Source organism: Leuciscus leuciscus, assembly GCF_965113295.1.
Source record: "Leuciscus leuciscus genome assembly, chromosome: 5".
Classification (NCBI taxonomy): Eukaryota; Metazoa; Chordata; class Actinopteri; order Cypriniformes; family Leuciscidae; genus Leuciscus; species Leuciscus leuciscus.
In genome coordinates, this window is record NC_138729.1 from 24,219,012 (window position 1) to 24,242,645 (window position 23,634).

The window sequence follows — 23,634 nt, forward strand, 5'->3', positions numbered from 1 at the left end:
CACACACACACACACACACACACACACACACACACACACATATATACACACACACACACACACACACACACACACACACACACACACACACACACACACACACACACACACACACATATATATATATATATATATATATATATATATATATATATATATATATACATAGGCTATATTATATATATATGCAATGAAATAAAATGCTAAAATTAAAAGTTGAAATTAAGGGGTTAGGTTTTGGGACAGCCACCTACCAATTAAAAGTAACCAATAAATTATGATTTTTATATATTAAGATAACTGATATTTATAGCCTATTATATAAAGAAATGTCTTGAAACTGACGTGCACGCCCATCAGTAGGGTTTGTGTAGTTTACCTGGCCTGACAGGACGAACAGGAAGTGGATTACAGGTTAGGCTACCGGATTCAATGTTTCAACTTAACAGCCAAAATGCACACGGGGAAAATGGTACAGAGCACTGTTAAATATAAAGTACTTGCAAGCGATGTGCAAGATGAAAACGACAACGATTATACCGAAGAAGAAGACAATGAAGAAATCACGATAGATTTCCATTCGTAAGTGACAAAATGAAAGTAAAATGAGCTTGACGTCTGTTGTGCACGATAATTTTAAAAGAATCTGCTTTATCGTGAATTGCATTTTCTCTCATGTCGTGGCTGCTTTCATTGATGTTAGTACGAGTGTGCGACAACAGGTGCTCTACCCTGCTAGAGACGCGACGCGACGCGACAAACGGCAACGCAGAAGAACACCTGCGTTGACTGTAATCGGATCATCTTTAACGTTTGGCCGCGTCGCGTCGCGTCGCGTCGCTAGCAGCAGCAGGGTGTAAATGTTCTCAATATTATGTCGTTCATAGTTACTCCTGCCAGGTAAGAGTTGTAATTAATTTTCTTCAATCAGTAATCATCTAAAATTCAAGAATTCTTTCTTTCTTTCTTTTTTTTTTTTTTAATCATGCCAATCATGCAGTGTTAAACATACAAAAACTTTGTGAGAAACAGATTGGAATTGCTAAAATTCCACCAATTGAAGCTGATATTAGCATTCGCATTTAAATGGAAGTTAAAGCCGCTGGTTCTAGTCTGCGCCTGGCACTATCACACAGACCATGAGTAAGTAATGACAGAATTTTCATTTTTGTTTGAACTATTCACTGTCCAACTTTGCATTGTATTCCAGCTATCAGCCAGCAGATCAAAGTGATGGGCCAGCCACTAAAATACTGATTTAGAGCATATCAAATACAATAAAAACTACTTTATATTTGTGCTTTATGAAAACAGTCCCTCCAGACTCTTATTGTTCTTACTCTCTACAGGCCCTTCGTCAATCAGCAAAGACAGATAAGGAAAAGAGACACCTGTATCAGGGTCACGGTGGCTGTGATTCTTCTGGGAATTGTTTTTGGGTTTATGTTGTATGAATGGAATTGCTATTGGCCTGGAGTTGAAGAGCGTCAGGACCTGTCACATCATCAGGAGCCTAACAAGACACACAAGACCTCCGAGGATGAAGACCACGAACACCACGAGCATGGAAAAGATGATGATCACGACAAGGACCACGACCACGACCACGACCACAAAGATAATCATAATCATAATCATGATCACACTCATGAGCACAGTCAACCACTGTACCACAATGCTGCTGTCATCACAGACTCAGGCATGACTCCTTTCATTAACAATTATAATAAAAATGTGTGTTATGACAGAAAATCCATAAATATGTTTCAAAACATATCTTGATGTGTTCAGTGTGACTTTTTCTTTATAGCAAACTGCTCCAGTATTGGCAAGAAGCTTCTCCAGGAGCAAGGGAATGTGGTTGATGCCGGGATTGCTGCTTTACTCTGCCTAGGAGTTGTTCATCCACACACTGCTGGATTAGGTCAGTATTGTGTACTTTTTATCACTTCACCTTCCTTCACAAATCAGATATTTCAGGGGCACAGTCTCGGTTGGTCAGAACAAAAATTCTAATTCTCAGAGTTGTAGTCGAGACCAGCTCATTGGAATCTGAGTCAAGACAAAGAGCAGAAAAGGGTTGAATCTGAGTCAACAATTAGTCTGCATGCTCCTAAGCCCATTACAAGATCAAGTCAAATCAAGTCACATTTAATTATATAATGCTTTTTACAATACAGATTGTTTCAAAGCAGTATCACTTTTACGGTGATAACAGGAAAATAATGCAACAAAGTTTGTTTCGGCTGTACAGCAGCTCTGAAAGAAAATAGTGTTGTTGTCCAGCTTAAGTAAGTTCAGTGTTGATTCATTTCTGTTGTAAAAATCATTAGTTATTAATTTAGTTAATTTTTCTATACAGCAGCTCTGGAGAAAACAGTATGTCCTCGTCCATCTCAGTTCAGTTCTCATCCAATGGTGTCAGTGCAGGCAGATCAATAATATTGTTGAATATTAAGTGTCCCCAACAAAGCAAACCAGAGGCGACAGTGGTAAGGAACTCAAACTCCATCAGGTGACAGAATGGAGAAAAAACCTTGTCTGGCCAACAAACGAACAATGTATGAATATGATGATTCAGGCACCATCACAGGTCAGAAGTTAGATTGGGATTGGGACATTCAAAATATTGAATCCAGTTCCATCTGGTTGAAGATCGCATTCATCACGCCAGTATGGAGACAGGTTTTGTTGAAAATATAAAACGATATTATGGTCTTGTATACACAATCCTCTTTTGGTCTTGGACTCGAAGGAGTTGGTCTCGACAACAGCACAGCCAATGCTATTAACATTCATTACTGATTTTGAGATATGTGATTGATTTTTATCTCTTTTCGAAGAGTGATGTAATTTCCTGAAATCAAAGTTGTAATGTTTAACTTCCAGTATTCAGTGTAATTCTCTAAAAATACCATGAGAAAGTTTTGTTGAAGTGTTATGCATTTCAAATGGTTTAAACAAGTAGTTTTAAAGACTGTCTCTTTAGATGTAAAATAATGTTTATGAAAGGTTATAGTTGAAATTAAGCATGGAATAAAAAAAATCCCTTCTACATGAATATTTGAGCAGTTTAGACTCTCTAATGCATACTGTTGTTAATGTCTACAACTAATTACCGCTGAATTTGCCTTTCATGAGGTTACTAAAAGCATGAAGTTTTTTTTTAGGCTGTTGAATGATTCATTTGTGCTTCCCTTTTCTTCAAGGTGGAGTGTTTTCTGCAATTTTGTACAATCACTCTACAAAATCATTTAAAGCAATACATGACACCTTTCAGAAGCTGCCTACATACAGAGCTCCCTCATTATTGCAGGGCCTTCATCTACTGCACTCCAACTACGGGCATTTAGAATGGAGTCGGCTTTTTGAGGGCGCCACGAAACTCGCTAAAGACGGTTTCCTTATCGATGGAATCCTCTCCAAGGCTTTAAAAGCCCACAAGGACAGAATACTCCAGCCAGGATTGTCCAATCTGTTCTGTGATACGGACGGCCGTGTGAAATCAGAGGGCGACATTGTTGTCAATAGGAATCTATCAGAACTTTTGCTGAGCGTCAGCCTAAATGGCTTCCATTTCCCAGAAAATCTAGCCGTAAAATTGGCTCAAGATATTTCTGAAGCTGAGAAGCCGGCATTCCTTGCTGCCGTTCAAGCCTGCAGCGGAGAAATCAATGAGCCCCTTATCTTGGAAAAGGAGAAATACATGATTCTTTCAGCCCCCTTAAATCTCACAGGTGCAATGGTATCCAATTTATTAGATAGAGTGCGAGAGCAAAACCTTACTTTTCTGAGCCACGGAGATCTCGGTAATGCCTCTGCCTCTTATAATGCTCTCTTGCATTTGGTGAATGAATTCTTCAACACAAGTCAGAGAGAGATATTCACATTAAATACCACAAGCAGTCATGTAGGAGTCCTTGATAGTCACGGCAATTTTATTGTAATCTCCACCTCGCTCAACAGCACATGGGGATCCGGGCAATGCTTACCAAGTAGCGGAGTCATTCTCAATGACTTTACCTCAGACATCACTCAGGTTCCTTATTTTAGTTTTCCTCTAGTTCTCAAGATATATGAAAATGAAGAGGATCAAGACGACGAGACGCTGTTTGTTGCTGTGACTGGAGGGCTTTCTGCTCTTATTCATTCTGTGGTTATGCTGAGAAACCTGGTTGACGTTGGGCTGTCTGTTCCTGAGACTGTGAGCAGTCCTCTGCTACATATAGAGCAGGGGGGTCCTGGGTCTCTGTCTGGCTGTATGTCTGTCGCCACAAACAACACTGTTGTCTTCCGTATGCTTTCAGAGCGAGACAGGTGGGTAAAGGAGCTGGGGGAATGTTCAGGTGGCTTTCTGTCCATGCATCTGCAGCTGAAAGCAGAACATGTAGGAGCCTATGGAGCCACTAAGGTTAATGCTGATGGATACTAAGGCCAAAAAAAAAGAAGGAAAAAAAAGAAAACACGTTATTCACTTTAAGAGCATTGCACGCACACTCCCCATGACTGTTATGTCCAGCCTCACATTACAGGGAATATTCTGTATGTGAATGTAATTTTAGTTTTTTGTTAAAAAAAAAGTTTACTAGCGTTTTAAGAGACAGACTTTCAGCAATTATTAAAAAAAATATATAATAGTTCCCCTGTTATATCCTTAATGTTCTCTCCTTTCAGCGTTTTCAAATGCCTTCCTGAGATGTCTTCATATTGATTTTTTTTGTTTTGTTTGATCCTGTGAATCATGCAGTGACTATGCAGTGCACAGTGAATCGATTTTGATTAACCTGATGAGTGAAGGACTGCTGCTTTATAACATTTTGATAAACACCTACAGATGTTTTTATGAAGTTTTAAACACTTTTTTCAATGTTTGACTACATGAGAAAACCAAGTGAAGGTTTTTTGCTTCTGGAGATGCTGATGTCAGAATTGTGTTTGCTCAGATGAATTAATGCAAGATGTTTATGATTTGTATAGGACAGAAAGATGCATATTTTAGTTTTATTACTAAACTGGGCTGTTTTTTGTTATTTTGTTGTTTGAAAAAAAAAAAAAAAACGAAAATTAGATTAAATTAGATTGTACAAATTTATACAACTTAGACACCAAATCGCCAAAAAAAAAGTTGCCATGAGAGTGCGTTGCTTTTGATAGATTGATAGAGTTTTGTAAAGATAGTTTACAAAAAAAAAAAAAAAAAAAAAAATGCTGCTGAAGCAGATTTCATGATTGTAAAAAAATGAGGTGGTCTATCTTTATTGTGCTGATTGGCTGCACTGTCAGTTTTGATTTGAGTTCTTTGCTGTTCCCCTCATCGTCTCGGTTATAAAGCCAGGAATTATACGGAAGTATACATCAAGACTATTCCATTTTTGTTTCAGAATTGCTTAAAGCTGAAGTGTGTACTTTTTGATATTAAAATGCTTTTTCCTAGACCAGCTTTTTATGCAGAGACAGTTGATCACTGCCAAAAAAGTTTAAATGCTGACTTTGTGCTGCTTTTAAACCCTTTGTTTGATCATCCAAAACTGCCTAACAACAGCAATGTTGGCTCAACAAATGGCATGAGATTGGGGTGGGATCATCAGATTATTTAACAAATAGAGGACAAGGAGTGTTTTAAGGAAACAGATTAGAAAACAGTCATTATTTCTGCAATTAGCTACATTTGATGACAGTAGGGGGAAATACAGACAATAGATTTAAATGTCTTCTAACACCACTACTTTCTACATCTTTAATACTGAAACAATGCAAGAACGCACAAACTATGACAGAAACTGCATGTTTTGATGATTTGTCCATTCATACTATACAATGCACTGATTCCACAGAGCAAGACTTGAGTAACGATGTTTGTCTATTAAAATGTAAATTATGAATAAAAACACATGATTTAATGAAACATTGAACATTGTATGCATTTCAATAGTGAACTGTTTAAAATGTCTTTGTTCCTAAAGCATAATGCTTCTTTCCAGTTTTTCCAGAGTGTTAGTCACATTTCCTGCTCAACCACTGTACTTCATGTTTTAGAGTGGGTGTCAGGCTTAAGTGTTATTCATTCTTTGGACTTGTATAATTCTTGAGCTGTCACTCTGTTCTCAGTGGCTGCAAACACTTGCATATCTTAATTAAAACATGTTATGCCACTCCTCCCATTTGTGACACTGCACCCAGGCTGCTGTCAGTTTAGACTCCTGCTGAGCCACTTCCTTTGCAATACAGACACCCAGACATTTACTGAAAGCACATGGATTAGATAAGGATTTTAATACCATGTCCTAATTACACTGCAAACTGAGGCACAGTTAAAGGACATTTTGTTAATTGAAAATGATTTTAAATGAGTGATATAAATGGCTTTCATTAGCTTAGAAGCCTACCTCGTTTACCTACTCGCCATCTAACCGCAGCCAATCTCACCGTGTCCCCAATCTCAGCGTGACATCTCTCATCCATTACCATTTTGACTAGGAAAATTGCAAAAGATTGCTTCGACACATGACAGAGCCTTAGAGAATGTGTTGTGTGAGGAGAAATGAGCATAAATGCCCATTGGCAAAAAGCTGCATATCAAACACAAAATGCTGGATCACAGAAAATCTGGTTTAGGGAGGGCTTGATTTGTATGTAGATGTGGGAGGACAGGGTTCACTAATGTTGATTATTATCATAAAATCACTTCATTCACTTTGTAAAAGTTTGGGGTCTGTAAGATTCAATGAATGTTTATTCAGCAAGTACAGTTGATTCAATTGAATAAATTAAATTGATCAAAAGTAACAACAAAGACTTCCCATTGTTTTAACAAATTTAAAATAAATGCTGTTCTTTTGAACTTTTTATTTATCAAAGAATCCTGATAAAAATGTATTAAAGCTTCCACAAACATATTAAAGGGGTGGTATAATGCCTTTTTCACAAAATGTAAAATAAGTCTTTGATGTCCCCAGAGTGTGTATGTGAAGTTTTAGCTCAAAATACCCCCCAGATATTTTTATATAGCATGTTAAAATTGTCACTTTTTGAGGGTGAGCAAAAACACACCAATTTTGTGTCTGTCCCTTTAAATGCAAATGAGCTGCTGCTCCCAGCACAGGGGGCGAAGCTGCAACAGTTCGTGTCCTTGTACCTCACACAGACATGCACTGAAAATGTTAATGTTTATGTTCAAACCGGAGTCAGACAATTATGGAGAGACTCAAGAAGAAGTGACAACATGTAGAATGCATTTCTGAATGGTTAGTTGATGAATTTTTGATTTAATAAATGCAGCCTTGCTGAGAATAAGAATCGTCTTTAAAAAAAAAAAAAAAAAAATCTTACTAAACCCAAACTTTTGAATTGGTAGTATATGCCCAAAACATTCACAGTTGGAAGCGAAGCCATGGTTAAATTCAACGCTAATTTGCGAAATCATCACCAGGTGGCGCAAAGGGAGAGTTTGCAGAATTGCTCAGTAAGGCTGGAATTGTGACATTTTTACTTGTAAATCAAGATTAAATAATGAAATAAATTAATGGTAATAACAATATGGCATTATGTGGTTAAGGTCATAATGTTCAACACTGTTTCTGTGCAATTATAACAAGGATTTAATTTCAGAAGTCAATGGATGTATAACTAAAAGTGGTGTATTTTGTTTAACAAGTTGTAGAAATGTTCAGCCTGGAGTACGATGATAATTATTCATTAACAAGTAGCATGACACATGATGATTCTTCCCTAGTCAAAGGCAGTTATGGTAGGATATATTGTATCATTGTGTGATCTCAAGACAGAAAAACAGTCCTGAAGCTGAAGCTGAAATTGATGTGTGATATGAGAGCACTTTAAGATAACTAGTGCAGTGATTACATTGATGCAGATGGGCATATCCTACAGGCCAAAGGAAACTGTCCTCATAAGCATCAACATAGTAACTGACATACAGAGGATGATGTCATAATATGAAGTTGGGAATAAACGATTTATTTAAAAAGAAATGGAGTTTTGAATCCCAGAGGCCTCTGCTTGCGGTTTCTCATCTCTCCAGTATACTTGGGTATGGTGATGATAATCTATGCACATCCATTAGACATCAAAATATGGTGTCATTTTCAAGAAGTAACACATTACTCTTTCACAGGGCTACATATGAATCCGGTTTGATACCGAAAAAATAAAACGTTTATTTGTTTTATCAGTTGCTTTTGCTTTAAAATGTCTCCCTTTGATCCTCACTATACAACCGGAAATATGAGGTTATTTATTTGAGGTTTCATATTAAAACCTGGTCTTGGCAATGGATACTTTTCTAAACCCTCTATAAATCGACAATCAATTATGCTGCAATGGCAATACAATGCAATCCAAAGTACAATCAGACATTCCACTGAAAACAACTATACTATACATGTACATGTATACATTGTGACTGGATCATAACTATACTTATATATTTTAAAAATGTACAGTATCACATTTTTGTGTCTCAGTGCAAAAGATGTTTAGAAAGAAAACTAAAAAAGCAGTGCCCTTAATACATCCACAAAATGTTCTTCCTTTGCATCCTCTAAACACAATAAAACATTTGGTCATTTGAGTGCCAGAAAACAACGAATAAATTACCTGACACTTTTTTTTCTTTTCTTTTTTTTTTACAGTCACTGTCAAGTAGCAGCAAAATCAGCTCAGAAGTTTTAAATAATGCACTAATAACAGTGCATCGCTGTACTGACACAAACCATTCCCAGGTACTAACAATGCAAACGATATTAACGATAATAGTAATCCAAATAACAATGACAAAAAACTTGTACATATATGCGCGTTTCTGTGTTTCGGTCAAAAGTTATTTACAGTGCATCAGTAAGTTCTCTGGCTTTGTTTTCCGTGTTTTTATATTCCAAAGGAAAGGAGAGGAAAGGCAAATAAAAGTCCACTTCGCTAAACTCCATCAAACATCATCAGCTGGTGCATATGCTGTTGATGGTAATGATCGCTGGGTCCACCAGTCCCATCTCCTCGTGCTCGTTCACACAGAGCTGGTAGCCGCAGCCTCGCCGCCGCTTCAGGGGAGTGACTTTCACGTCTGGTTTGGCACGTGGCGGAAGAAGGAAGCCGACGCTCCCAGCGATGAGCATGTGCCAGATGCTGTGGATGTAGAAGTAATTCTCCTCCGTCTCCACGAAGGCGTATAAGGCCACCGCTGATGTGGCAATGGTGGTGCCGGGGAACAGGAAGAAGACCCAGCGCTTCCAGGTCGGCGGGTAACAGCGGCGCCGGCGGATGGTGCGCACAGTCTGAAGAACACAAAGCAGGAGACACATTTCATCATGAATAAATCAGCGTGGTCTAAAACGCATGAACAATGAGAAAGACACATGAATTAATCAGGCACAAGGGCCAACAAGGCCCTCAGCCACCATCAAGTTCACTAAGTGTGTATTATATGCCAATGTATTGTATATGTCATATGTATTGTTATTCTGGGTCAGTCACTGAACATAATTGTGGAAGCCCATTTTTGTCACTGCTTTGGTAGCCTAAATCATAATTATGACAAAATTATGAGACAAAATGTCAAATGTCAATTATTTTGTCATAGCTGACTTATCTCCATTTCAACTTGTAATTTATAATTTTGTCTTTTTATATCAAAATTATTACTCAGTCGAAACTGAAAGATACTAAAGTCAGAATTATGAGATACTATGTGATAATTTGACCATTTATTTTGAGAAATGAAGTGAAAGATAAGAGAAAAGGTCTTGACCTGACTTGTCACGTGATTAGGACTATCTCGTAATAATAACTTTATGTTTTAATAAATAAATTTAATAAATTATAATTTACCAAAGCATTTTATCCATGTGGCAGAAACAGGCTCCCAAAGTTAGGTAACTTGATCTAACTCAGTGTAATAATTGCATCTTAAAATTTAGGATGAATTCCACAAATGTGTTTAATTTCACACTGCTGTTGGTATTCACCATGAATTCTGACCTATTATATAATTGTTATGTAATAATTCAAACACAGATGCAACTGAACTTGACAGCCAATATGAATTTTCATTGTATGGAAAAAAACAACGACTTGAGTGGAGTGACCAAAATAAGACATATACAGTATGACTGTTCACAGCATTTAAAACACCATTTTTACGTACAATAATTGTGCAACATAATCAGACATATTTTTGTTGTGGAAGTTGTATTCAAAATACAAAAATCTGTGCTGGGCCTGGCACCTGTCCCATCAGATTTAATGCCCATGATGCTTCTTTCAGACCAACAAAGATCTGATGTCCTCCAGCCACTGCTATTAGAGTTGGATCCAAACGCACACACTTAAAGTTGGACATACAATTTACAGACTTCATCGAAATTCAATTCTCTAGCCTGTAGGGGTCCTGATATTTATGAACACCGTAAAGCAGGCTGTCCTCCCACACTCTGCACCACACACTCTTCACACCGCTCATGCTCCTACTAATGCAATTACATGGTTTTAATCCATCAGCTGTGCACAGAGAAACAGCTCAACAGATGTGTATAACATATGTAAACTCTACAGCTAGAATTGCAGAGGCACTATTTAGCCCAATAGAATAGTATCACAATAATTCTGACTAAAATATACATATTGCTCAAATATTTGTTGTTGGAAACAATAAATGTGCTATATGTGGAATTTTAAACCTACAAGTATATTTTTTATGAAAGTGACCATTATAATGGGGTAACCAAATGCAGGCTAATATAATTAGTTGATGCTTTTGTTTTTATTTTCATTTTTAGTTTAGCCTTTAGTCAATTTAAAAACAAAAGCATTATTTTTATTTTTAGATTGTAATGTTACAATGTTAGTATGCAATGTGATTTTAACCACCTTTTTGCACATAATATATTGCATAGCCTACATTACATTAACTATATTTGTTTCCATATACTTCAATATCAACATTGTTTGTAGGATATCATTGGGCAGAATGTGAAATAATTTTTTTTTTAAATAAATACAGATTTTCTTTATCCAAATAGAAAAATGTAGAAAGTACCAAGATATATATCATATATCGCCATTTAACCAAAAAATACAGAGATATGAATTTTTGGCCATATCACCGACGCCCAGCCCTAGTTGGCACCAAGCAGCATCTAATATGTGTCCATCAGACTTGCTCTCCCATCTATAGTTGTTCTCCAAATCATTATTAACCCTCCTCCTGACAGTGCAGAAAGAATGAGAGAAGGGAGAACTTATCTCCCTGTCTGCCATGATATTTCAGTTAAAATGTTCCACTAGTTGACAACATGACTCGAACTTTGCCACAGGTTACAATTTTATAGTCATGGCATGAGTTTTAACTGCCTTGTGCAGCTATGGGAATATACAGTGTGAGCGCTAGCACACACTCAAAGCTGAGGTTTAATATCCTATGCCAGTATAACAAGTAACAGGATTGAAAGCAAGGGTCTGAAATGGACGAGACACTTTCAATCTCATGATTCTGCATTGTTACTGCTGTCAAGCATGTGCAGCAGCCAATCAAACACAGATAGGTGACTGCTGACAAGTCAATCACATTTGTGCTGCATATACTATAGGAAGGTGCAGGACCTCAGAGACATTGAAAATATCATATTCCCTCTGATTACTGATTCAACTCCAGCATTCGTTGGCTTCCTGTGTAATTTCAAAACTGAAGTTCTGCAAGTTTGTGAAACTTTTTAACGGCTGAGGAATTTAATTTCTTGTCCTCTGTCAAAATAAGGATAAAATAAGCTCCGGAAAGGCTTCAAAGCCATTATATTTATTTTGTCATTTCCAAACAATGGAAATAACTCTCAGTGAATCCTTTCTCACGCCGATTGTGCAAGTTTATTGAATGAACTGCACAAGCAGCCTTGACGGTTATTATACAAGCATTTATCTGTCAAAAGTGCATTTTATGTTTTTTTTCTGATGTGATTCAACCACTGTTTATGCCAAGAGCTATGCATTTTACTAAAGTATTGTCTTTAAAGACATTGAAGAGGTAGAAACAGTAGTTATGAGCCATTACGATCGACTTGAAGGACGCCTACTTCCATGTCTCCATTGTTTGGGAAAATAGAAAACTCTCCCCCATGCAGAGGATCTCTTTTCTCGGTATGGAAATCGACTTTGGCATGTCAATTGCCTCGAGTTGCTGGCGGTACGTTTGGCTCTGCACCGCTTCCGTGCGTAGCTCAAGAACCAGCACGTACTAGTCCGCTCAGACAATCCCGCGACAGTAGCGTACATCAACCGTACGCTAACCGTACGACAAGGTGGTCTACTTTCCCGCCATGTGTCGCAACTCCCCCGCCACCTCCTCCTATGGAGTCAGAAGCATCTGAAGTCGCTTCGAGCCATTTATATCCCGGGAGACCTGAACCGTGCAGCCGACGAGCTCTCACGGTTTCAGCCTCTTCCTGGAGAATGGAGACTCCATCCCCAGACGGTTCAGCTGATTTGGGAACAGTTTGGCGACGCACAGATAGATCTGTTTGCCTCCCACGACTCTTCCCATAGCAGCCTGTTTTACTCCCTGACCGAGGGCACACTCGGCACGGACGCACTGGCACACAGCTCCGTGAGTATGCGTTTCCCCCAGTGAGCCTCAGGGAGGATGAGGAGCAGGTCATGTTGGTTGCGCCTCATTGGCCCACCCGGACCTGGTTCTCCGAACTAGTACTCCTCGCGACAGCACCTCCCTGGCCTGAAGGACCTCCTTTCTCAGAGACGGGGCATCCTATCGCACCCTCGTCCCAATCTGTGGAACCTCCAAGTGTGGCTCCTGGACGGGATGAGGCAAGTTTGAATACCCTACCACCACCGGTGGTGGCCACCATCCCTTCCGCTAGAGCATCGTCCACGAGACATGCCTACACGTTGAAGCAGAACCTCTTCATCACCTGGTGCTCTTCTTGCCGAGAAGACCCCAGAAAATGCCCGATCAGTGTCGTGCTTTCCTTCCTGCAAGATGGGTTGGAGCGAAGGTTGTCTCCCTCCACACTCAAAGTGTAGGTTGCCGCTATCGCCGCACATCACGACGCAGTTGAAGGCAAGTCCGTGGGGAAGCACAACCTGGACTAAATCCTCCTCACTCTCCTCTCGTACCCTCTTGGGACCTCGCAGTGGTTCTATCCGCCCTGCAGAGTGCTCCCTTTGATCCTTTGCAATCAGTCGAGCTTAAGTTCCTGTCAATGAAGACAGCGCTCCTGGTTGCATTGGCCTCAATCAAGAGGGTAGGGGAGACCTGTAGGCATTTTCGGTTGACGAAGTGTGCCTGGAATTTCGGGTCGGCCAATTCTCACGTGATCCTGAGACCCCGGCCTGGATACGTGCCCAAGGTTTCCACCACTCCCTTTCGAGAACAGTTGGTGAACCTGCAAGCGCTGCCCTTGGAGAAGGCAGACCCAGCCTTGGCACTGCTCTGTGCTTACATAGACAGAACGCAGTGTCTCAGGACCTCAGACCAGCTCTTTGTCTGTTATGGTGGGAAGCTGAAGGGAAAGGCTCTCTCCAAGCAAAGGTTGTCTCACTGGATAGTGGATGCCATTGCTTTGGCATACCAGCAGCAAGGTCGACCATGCCCCCTTGGTGTGAAGGCACACTCCACCCAGAGTGTGGCTTCCTCTTGGGTTCTAGCGCATGGCGCCTCGCTAACAGACATCTGCAGAGCTGCAGGCTGGGCTACACCCAACACATTCGCGAGATTCTACACTCTCCGAGTGGAGCCAGTGTCCTCTCGTGTACTCGCTTCAACTACCCGGTCCTAGGATCTGCTCAGGTGTCTTCGCTTGCTCGCCATTCCACTCCTCGGACTGGATACATGCGATATTCTCCTCAGGTGAGCTTCCCTGAGAAGCCCTGAGTTCCTCCAGCGCCGTTGACGTCAACGCCAGAGTTATGCCACCGGCAGCTCTCGCGTTGGCTGGGTGCCTCCATGTGCATGGTTCCCCCCTTGGGCGACCCCCACATGTGTATTTCAACTGTAAGCCTCTATGAGCATGTGTCTTTCCCTTGGCAAGCCACCTTGGCCCCCCTAGGGTTGAAACATTCTACCCTGCGGGCTGGACACCCCAGTGTTTCTCCATATGCAGCCCGCTCGCGGGTCATAGTGTATTCTGTAAGTTCAGTCTCGGCTCCTCAGCGAAGAAACATATCTGCATGTTGCCAGCGTACTTCCTTATATACCCACGAGGTGGGGCGGAGTTACGCTATGCAAATTCCACAGACCCATGGCATTTCCTTGCCATTGGCTCGTTTTGTAATACTCGAAGGTGAGAGGCTTTCGTCCCATTCGTCGTCACGACGTAACGTCTCCGTTCCCTACTCAGGGAAGAGGGTTAATTACGTAACCGAGACGTGTTCATTTAATTATCGTTGTACACTTGGCGGCTTAGTTTTAACACTGTGCTACAACTAACCCTGCTGTGTAAAAAAATATTTTAAGCCTAGCTAACAGTTGCAAGGAGTTGCTGACATGTTTCAAAATGGTGCTATGTTTTAGCCAACAAGACAGTGATCAAGGTAATATAAAGTTAGATTTGGTAACGTACACACCCATCTCAGAAACCGAAAAAAAACATATGATGAAAAAATGGACTTGCATGGTGTCAAAACACTCTTTGTCCAGTATCTTCACAAAATCTTATCAAAACTTTCCACAAATCAGCGGGAGACTGTCTTCTGGCAGCGAGAGAAAATAAGCAGAAACACAACCTGCTTGACCCTGACTAACTATGTAAAAGGTCTTTGTTACATTTAACCCCGCATTAGGTTGTGCCCCACGCTCCCCTATCAGTTTCATTGTGAGCTTATAATGAGTCCCACAGCATAAACCATTATGAGAAAGAAACATCCTGCCCTCTGTCAACATTTATCCACTCATTAATCTTCAGGCACATAACAGGTGCATGTTGCAAAAGGAGAGAAAGTAAAATGGACGAGCTCTAAATGTGACATTTAACCGATGGGCCTAATCTGTACCAACCCAACCTAAACTATACCCACACAATGGCAAAACACAGCTTCATATTGGTGTAGATCACAGCAAAACCCAGATGTCCACGTCTTCATGCCGCATACTGTTTATTAATGAGGATTGTTCTCAAAATGTGCGTGACTCCCATATGTTCCCTTTGACTTTCATTGAAATTGATTCTCATTTATATTTCACATTATAAGGCAGCTGTTTTGACAGAAGGGTTGGAATCCAACACCCACGGTTCTGACCACATCCTCAAACACTACAGGCTTCTCCTGAGATGATTCACACTTATTTAACCATCTCTGAGAGTTATGCACTAATATATTACAAAGAATTCATCAGCCAAACAGGATATGCCTTCAGATATTGATTGGATGACGCATTAATCAATGATGCCTGGACAGAAGCGGAAACATATGTGCTTCACACCTCAAATCTAGTTAGCATGCTCTTGGAGCATTGTTTTGAAAGAAATGCTACAATTTATGAGAGTGAAATGTATTAGCCCACAAGCTGCTCAACATAATTGTTTGTTTTTCAGTAGTTATTTATCATTCTGTCTTTGAGATGTTGCATCATATATGAAGCTCAGTGAATGTATTCACATCACAACAGAAGCTTGTTAACTAGCAACTGGTTAACATGGCTCAGTTAGCCCCTGCTGGAAGACGCTGTAATTACATCATCTGGCCACAAAGAGCATCTTTCTCCATTGATGCCATTACAAAAAAAAAAAAAAAAAAATGTATGCCATTTGATACTTTGTATTACGGGCCTCCCAGATAAATTCCTTCAATTAGTGGGGCAAATAATAAATATTTCCTATTAATTTTATGTCATAACATTTCTGTTTAAAATTGGTAAAAAAAAAAAAAAAAAAAAATCCTTCTCAGATATTCAATGAGTAACATATTTCATAGGATTTCAGAATATATAGCATAGCATGTACTATTTCATAATCTGTGTAAGAGGATCTATAAAGTGGAGTTGCTGAAGCTCATAACAATAAACCGCATGAGTCAAGGATCACCGTGCATGGAACAGAGCCATAAGAGCAAATCACCGCTTTGGAAGCATTACTGCTTACTGCTGATGAACACAAAGTTTGCAAAGACCTCCAGCAAGTTCCATAGCACCACTAAAACAACAAAATGTTTTATATTTGAGGGGAAAAAAACAATGTGAAGCATGGGGACATGTAAAGAAATTGGTCAGCTTTGCTGCATCAGGGCCTAATTGCTCTTAGGCTACAGCAGGGGTTTTCAAATTGGGTGAATGTGAGCCTCCCCTTAGAGTAGGTAAGGACAGCCGAGCCCCCCCTTCCCCAAAATCCCGTCCGCCTGCCCTAACCCACACACGCCTCTGCAGTAAATGCCATCTTTTGTGTGTTCCAGGCAATGATGAGTTTCAATAACAACTGATAAAATGTAAATATTATTTTATTTCCACAACTTTCTTAAAAGTGCATTCATAAACGATTCTTTGCAACAGCAAATAATTTCCAACTTCATGCAGGCCTAATTGAGGCTACTTTTAAAATCACTGAACATCAGTAGGCCGAACCACAAGTCAACAAAACATGCTTGACATGTGCAATCGGTGCCAAAGCTACCGCCGACGACACCTGACGGCTGAAATCAGCACGGTGTGTCTGGGCTTTAAGCGCACATTTGAAGGAGATGCACATCATCTCGAACAAAATCAGCAGTGGTGGAAAGAGTACTGAAAAAACATACTCAAGTAAAAGTACCATTACATTCCAAAAAATGTAGTGTGAGTAGAGTAAAAAGTACTTGTCCAAAAAACTACGTGAGTAAGAGTAAAAAAGTTGCTTATTTAAAAGTACTCATGAGTAGTGAGTAGTGAGTAGTGAGCTGCGGATTCTACCCCCTTATAATAAACACTGTGCACTACAATTTATAAATTTAAAAAAAATTGCACTTACTGTAATTCTCATTATATTTTGTTCTTTGTCAGAAAGATTGAATAATATCTATCATCCATCTTTTTAAAATGCATCAAATCAGTACACTCATCCCCATTTAAATCATATTACAGTATTTTTTAAAAAGCATTTAAAATTAGGCGTAAGGCCACTGAGCATGCTATTGTTGCACATAAAATATCAATATTCATAACTGTGCAAAGAATTCTTTAGAAACTCATATGATAGTTCAGCATCACACACCATGAGATGGGTTAAATAGAGAGTGTTTTGATAAATGAGAATCACTAATATTATTAGATTACCTCACCTAATGCACTGAAAAAGGCTAAGATAGTGAGCTAACACTAATTACACTGTAATTCCATGCTATTAAATATGTTACAATTTAAACGTAGGCTAAATGCACATTGTTCTATAAGGGTGGCATCATCCCTTACATTTTACACGGCTGCATTTACTCACATTGTAATGCTGATAATATAATTTGTAAGGAAAATTGTGCATTAAATAGGGAAGTTATATCCGGGAAACTTTTACGAAAGAAACAAACAAACAAACACACAAAAATCTTTGGAGTGATGTCCATCAGCGCAGTATTGTGACAAATGTTGATCTACAGTGGCGTAAAAGTAGCAAGAATTCTGATGACTGTTCAGACTGAGGTTGCATTGCAAGCATGATCTGACCTGCATCGGATTTAGGACCACATTGAAGGAATCGAAAAGATTAGATTCCATGTGGTTTGTGCTGTTCACACGGTTATAAAAAAAATCAGATCACATACGAGCAAAAACAATCTGATTTGGGACACTTTTGGCAGCAGTCTGAACTTAGTTGTATCAGGAAATTCAGTGTTAGACTCTGAATCTGATTCTGAAACTTAAAGAGGTCATGCAACATGACATTAGTCCAAAAGTAGTTGTATATCTACATTGAGTGTATTCTTATAATGCCCGAAGACTTTAGATATACCAAGAAGGGGAACTCATATTACTATGAATTAATGGGAGAAACTTCAATGTGCATTATGGCGGAATAAGTCCCGCCTTCAAATAAAAGAGCCATTCACCAATTGGTAAAGTCATCGCATCACTGCAGCTGCCTTTAGAAGTTCTGGTTATCGCAGAAACAGTCAATGTCATTTACATTTAATCATTTAGCAGACGCTTTTATCCAAATGAGGAGAACAATATAAGTAATCAGACCAACAAGAGGGCAACAGTATACAAGTGCTGTAACAAGTCTCAGTTAGTCTTCTAGCAAGGTCTTCTTTTATTTTGTAAATAAAAAATAAAAAAAACAGAATAGAAAAGGTAAGTGCTAGTATTTATCGGTCAGGTGCTGACATTTTTTGAAAATGGTCGAATTGAGATAGGCAGGTCATTCCACCAGCTGGGAACAGTCTAGGAAAAGGTCCGTGAGAGTGATTTCGTGCCTCTTTGGGATGGCACCACGAAGCATTGTTCACTTGCAGAATGCAAGCTTCTGGAGAGAGCATAAGTCTGAACTAGCGAAGTCATGAGACGCATTGGCTGGTATAAGGTTTTTTAACGCTATTTGACCATTGGAAACAATATTTAAAGGACAGTTCATGTCAGATTTTGTTGCTGATTTGAAATTTGTGGCAAGCAGTTTTTGAGATTTCAGCATTCCCCCATTCAAGTAGGCTTGCTGCCCAAAATGGCTGTTTTGCAAATATGTCCACCGAGTGAACACTTTCCTTGAAAGAGACTTTGTATTGGCTTAGTCAGAATGTTGACCTCCAATAAACTGCTGTGCCATAATCTAGAGCAGGCCATTTTAGCAAAACATCCCAAATATGTTCAAGAACCAAAACAATTCTGAATTGAAACACCAGTCAAAATACCTAACTGAAGGACTGATCAGGCACAACATAAACATTTCTACACAAATAAATCACATTGAGAATTCCAAAGGGCTCTCATCCTTCCCCTCAAAACACTATGTTTTAAACATCCTGTGCCTTTATTTGGTTTGTAGGTGCTCCTCAAGCATTATTCTACAATAAAAAATAAAATGTGTATTCCTCTAGCTAGCAGGTGTGATTTGATTTTAAGTGTTAGAATTCAGACAGAGGTTGTTATTGGACATAAGGAATGAAACTCAAACTTCAGCCAATGCAGTCAATGTAAGGGTGAGAGAGAATGTTTCTCTCTCTCTCTCTGTCTATATTTTGTTCTGGAAGTAAAAACCCCATTCATTTTCCAAAGAAATTAATTTTAAACAATAACATTAACCTTTCGAGATTTATTAACCATGAATAGATTTTGTTTCTCCATCTCATAGATTTTCTTTTTGATCTCAAAGATTTTATAAATTTTTGTATCTTTTATTTTATTTTATATTATTTTATATATTTTATATTTATTTTATATATTTTTATTTTATTTTATTTTTGTTAACAACTTTTATGATATAATGTTGGTAGTTAGTTTAGTTCAGGCTTAAAACTCTTCACTAAAGAATTTTTTAATAACTTAAAAAATATGTTGTCATCTAATTTAAGCTCATCTGTGTATATTCAGAATACAGAGCCCAAAAACAAGAGGATCACAGAAGATAATGATAAACTGCATTGTAAAAAACGATGTGGAGCATGTCACAAGCTTGATAAATTATAGCTTTTTTCCTCAGTTAAAAAATCACACTCCCAGCGAATCACACAGTGGGACGCTTTGTACTGTGTGTTTGCGTAGGCTCGGGGAGCATTGAAATAGAGGTGTCAACTGACATGTTTTAACTACAAAGAGCCATTATGTGCCATGGAGATGATAGACGTGTGTATTTGACAGTCAATGTCACATTCAATGAATTTTAGACAGAATTAGAGTAATCTGTACACTGGTCTTTCAATCTGACATTCAGAAATGCAAGAACATTTCAGCCTACATTATTCATGTATTCCTAGTACGTAGTGCTTAATGTTTAAAGTGTTTGTAGTGTTCTATTAATAATAAAGTTATTTAGTAAATAAGATTGGACTGGACTGGAAGAACAACTGGTATTCCAGCTAAACCAGCTAAATACCTGCTTGGCCAAACTGGGAGACCAACTAGACCAGCTGAAAACAAGCGTAAACCAGCTGGGAGACAAACTGGAAGTCCAGCTGGGAGAGAAATTGGTATTCCAGCTAAACCAGCTAAATACCTGCTTGGGCAGGCTGGGAGACTAGCTGACCTGCTAAAACCAGCTATAACCAGACCCCACCATGTGCTGGTTTAAGCAGATTTTTTAGAAGACGTATGGTAATTCTAGTGTTCTATTAATAATAAAGTTATTTAGTAAATAAGATTGACTGAATGTGTGATAGAAATATTTTATGTAATGAGTATTTTCAACATTAAATGTACAGAGAAATGCAGACTAACGATGCTCAGGTCAAAGGCCATATATACTTAAAGGGATAGTTCACTTTGAAATAAATTTTTGGTATGTTTTAGCTTACCTCAAGGGCATCCAAGATGTAGGTGTCTTTTTTTCCGCAGTAGTTTAAATTTTTATATTTTTAGGTCAAACCGTTCTTGTCTGTCAGTCATATAATGCAGGTCTATGGTCATTATCTCAAAACACAAGCACAGAGTCCAAATTAAAACAATTCCCCGTCATCCAAATTAAACAATTCCCCATCGTAAGTACACATTGATGGCTTAAGACACGAAACGAGCGGTTTGTGTGAGAAAACAAACAGTATTTATATCGTTTTTACCTTTTATACGCAGCCATGTCGAAGTGATCTGATCTGACCTGTGCGCAGACTGGTGCATAGATATATACACACTAGATGTCGCCGTGTCTACGGCAGTTCATTGGAACGAATGTCTTAAAGGCGACATCTAGTGTATATATCTATGCACCAGTCTGCGTACAGGTCAGATCAGATCACTTCGACATGGCTGCGTATAAAAGGTAAAAACGATAAATACTGTTCGTTTTCTCACACAAAGCGCTCGTTTCGTGTTTTGTTTTAATTTCGTTTCGTGAATTGTTTTAATTTGGACTCTGTGCTTGTGTTTTGAGATAATGACCATAGACCTGCATTATATGACTGTCAGACAAGAACGGTTTGACCTAAAAATATAAAAATTGAAACTACTGCGGAAAAAAAGACACCTACATCTTGGATGCCCTTGAGGTAAGCTAAAACATACCAAAAATGTATTTCAAAGTGAACTATCCCTTTAACCAAAAAGTGCTTAACACAGTAGAACTAACAGTCATATGATTAGCTAAGATCATTACAAACCAATCACCAGAACAAATTACAGTGAAGAAGACTTGAGTGACATTGATTTTCACTCAACTGTATGACATGTATCTTTGTATTCAGGAGACTCACTTGGTTGTTGTGGCCAGTGATCTCCTGGCCGTGAATAAAACTTGATTTCTACAAAGAGCAACTTGGGAGTCGTGTCAGGTATATGCTGCGCAGCTCAGAAATAGATTCTACGCTCAAAAGACAACAGCAGAACATCTATGTGTGATTGATCGAAGTATTAAAGATTCTACGGTCAAAAGACCACCGCAGAGACAGCGTTAGTGTTGGAAGACTATAGAGCCGCCCTCGGGGTGAGGCTGTAATACTCTGAGTTAGTATTAATGATCCTGTGTCGGACCAGCGTACACCTGAGAAGGACGGTGAGAGTGTATAGATGCTAAAGACCCGTGTGCTCATGTGTGATTGAGGTAGTGACAGTAGCTTCTTGATGGGACGCCGTCACCTTACTTCAGGGAAGTATTGTATTGTAAGTATTTAGGTAATTCAGGGAATTATCTCGAGATACTGTAGTTATTATTTTTAACAACTGGAAGTTGTTTAAATTGTCCGTGGTGAAGAAGTCAGATTAAGTAGGTTGTATTCGTATTAAGAATTTCCACGACAAATGTTTAACACCATTTTTTTGCTGCCTTACAAATTCTAGTTATTCATGACATTTGACCAATTTTATGGTAAAGTTCTGCAATTACTAATGTTTTAGTTGTCAAAAAAGTGTTACAGTAACTAGCATCAAAAACACAGGTACTGTATAGAGTTTAGCAAGCAACGATGTACCTCAAAACCAAATTTACAACATCTAAATGTCTTTAATTCTGTCCCAATGTGTTTTTCCTCATAATGCTCTATTAGAAGCTTTATTAGTGCCTTCAGATGTGAGTTCAGAGTCAAAGGATGAAGAAATGACCTTTGCTAGTCATCATTTTGTTGAACATTTGCTATTCTCTCTCATTATTTCTCTCTCACACAATGTATCTTTGTAGCTGCAGAAGAAGTTCACTGGCTCCTCTTCTCTCAGCATGTACAGTATGTCCACCAGCACATTTGACTCAAGGGAGGACGTGCTTCTCTCACTCAACTGTAATTTGCCAGAGGCTCTGGCAAAGACTTTTCCTTGTCCAACACCCATTTTTTTTTATCTTCTCACTTCAGAAAACTGGGTGGTCGCTAGAGGAATTAGCATAAAGTACAAGCTGCCTGGTAATGGAACAGTGAGTGCGTCTCTAATACTGACAGAAAAGAGAAACTTTTAATGCCACACCATGCTAATGCACAGATAAATGCAGCCCTAGGTAGTTTGAAATGCCTTCATAAATTATAGATATTGAAAAGGTGCTTCTTGTCACTCAACATTCAAAGAAAAACCTAGCGTTGGCATTTAACTGCCGGATCCGTTATACTGAAAGAACATGGTTATTTTTGGACACACAGGCATGTTGCCTTTTAATATGATGTATTTACTACAGTACATTTACAAATAAATATATTTTATCCATTTACAAAGCTGAAAAACTTTGTTTTCCCTGTTGAAAAAAAAGAAAAAAAGACTGGTTTGCTTTTTAGCTATTTGGACTGGAAGAACAACTGGTAATCCAGCTAAAACCAGCAACATACATGCTTGGCCAAGCTGGGACACCAACTAGATCAGATGAAAACAAGTGAAACCAGCTGGGAGAGGGAGACAAACTGGTATTCCAGCGACACCAGCTAAATACCTGCTTTATCAGCCAGGAAAGCCAACTAGACCAGCTGAAGACAAGCTTAAACTAGCTAAGACCTGCTTAAATCAGCTGGGAGACAAACTGGTATTGCAGCTAAACCAGCTAAATACCTGCTTGGCCAAACTGGGAGACCAACTAGACCAGCTGAAAACAAGTGTAAACCAGCTGGGAGATAAACTGGCAGTCAAGCTGGGAGAGAAATTGGTATTCCAGCTAAACCAGCTAAATACCTGCTTGGGCAGGCTGGGAGACTAGCTGACCTGCTTAAACCAGCTAAAACCAACTTAAACCAGACACCACCATGTGCTGGTTTAAGCAGATTTTTTAGAAGACAAAAACTTGCAAACTATGGTAATATTATCATCCATGACAAACAACAATGCCTTTATCTTGCCTTTATCTTATTTGTATGCTCCGAGTCAGGTCTAGTATAACGGACATGCACGTTTTATTAATGTATTATACATAAGACGCTTTACAGTCCTAAACACACGAAATCTATGCATGTGCACAATACTACTTACCCAGGCGATGGCCATGATGCCTAAAGCGAAAAGGCTGGGCCCCAGCAGGTTCCACAGACCATGACGGTCCAGCTGTAAGGCCATGGACAGAGCCATCGCCCCCAGCAAGTACAGCACCTGGTAGGAGAGTGACAAAG

At 39.1% G+C, this 23,634-nt stretch overlaps 2 protein-coding genes across 2 annotated transcripts in view; one reads left to right on the forward strand and one right to left on the reverse strand.

The window, feature by feature from the left end:
- The first annotated feature begins 390 nt into the window (after nt 1–390).
- ggt6 (gamma-glutamyltransferase 6) lies at nt 391–5,905 on the forward strand. The gene is made up of 4 exons (XM_082170071.1): nt 391–582; nt 1,350–1,699; nt 1,811–1,924; nt 3,210–5,905. Exons 1-4 carry the CDS (start codon nt 455–457, stop codon nt 4,430–4,432), a joined length of 1,815 nt encoding a protein of 604 aa, XP_082026197.1. The 5' UTR covers nt 391–454; the 3' UTR covers nt 4,433–5,905.
- Nucleotides 4,623–23,634, reverse strand: part of tmem8b (transmembrane protein 8B) — a 147,264-nt gene continuing 128,252 nt past the window's right edge. The window contains exons 12-13 of the mRNA XM_082170065.1: nt 23,498–23,614; nt 4,623–9,287 (exon numbers count right to left, since the gene is read on the reverse strand). Coding sequence (XP_082026191.1) covers nt 8,952–9,287; nt 23,498–23,614 — 453 coding nt within the window. The 3' untranslated portion in view covers nt 4,623–8,951. The remainder of the gene's footprint in view (nt 9,288–23,497; nt 23,615–23,634) is intronic.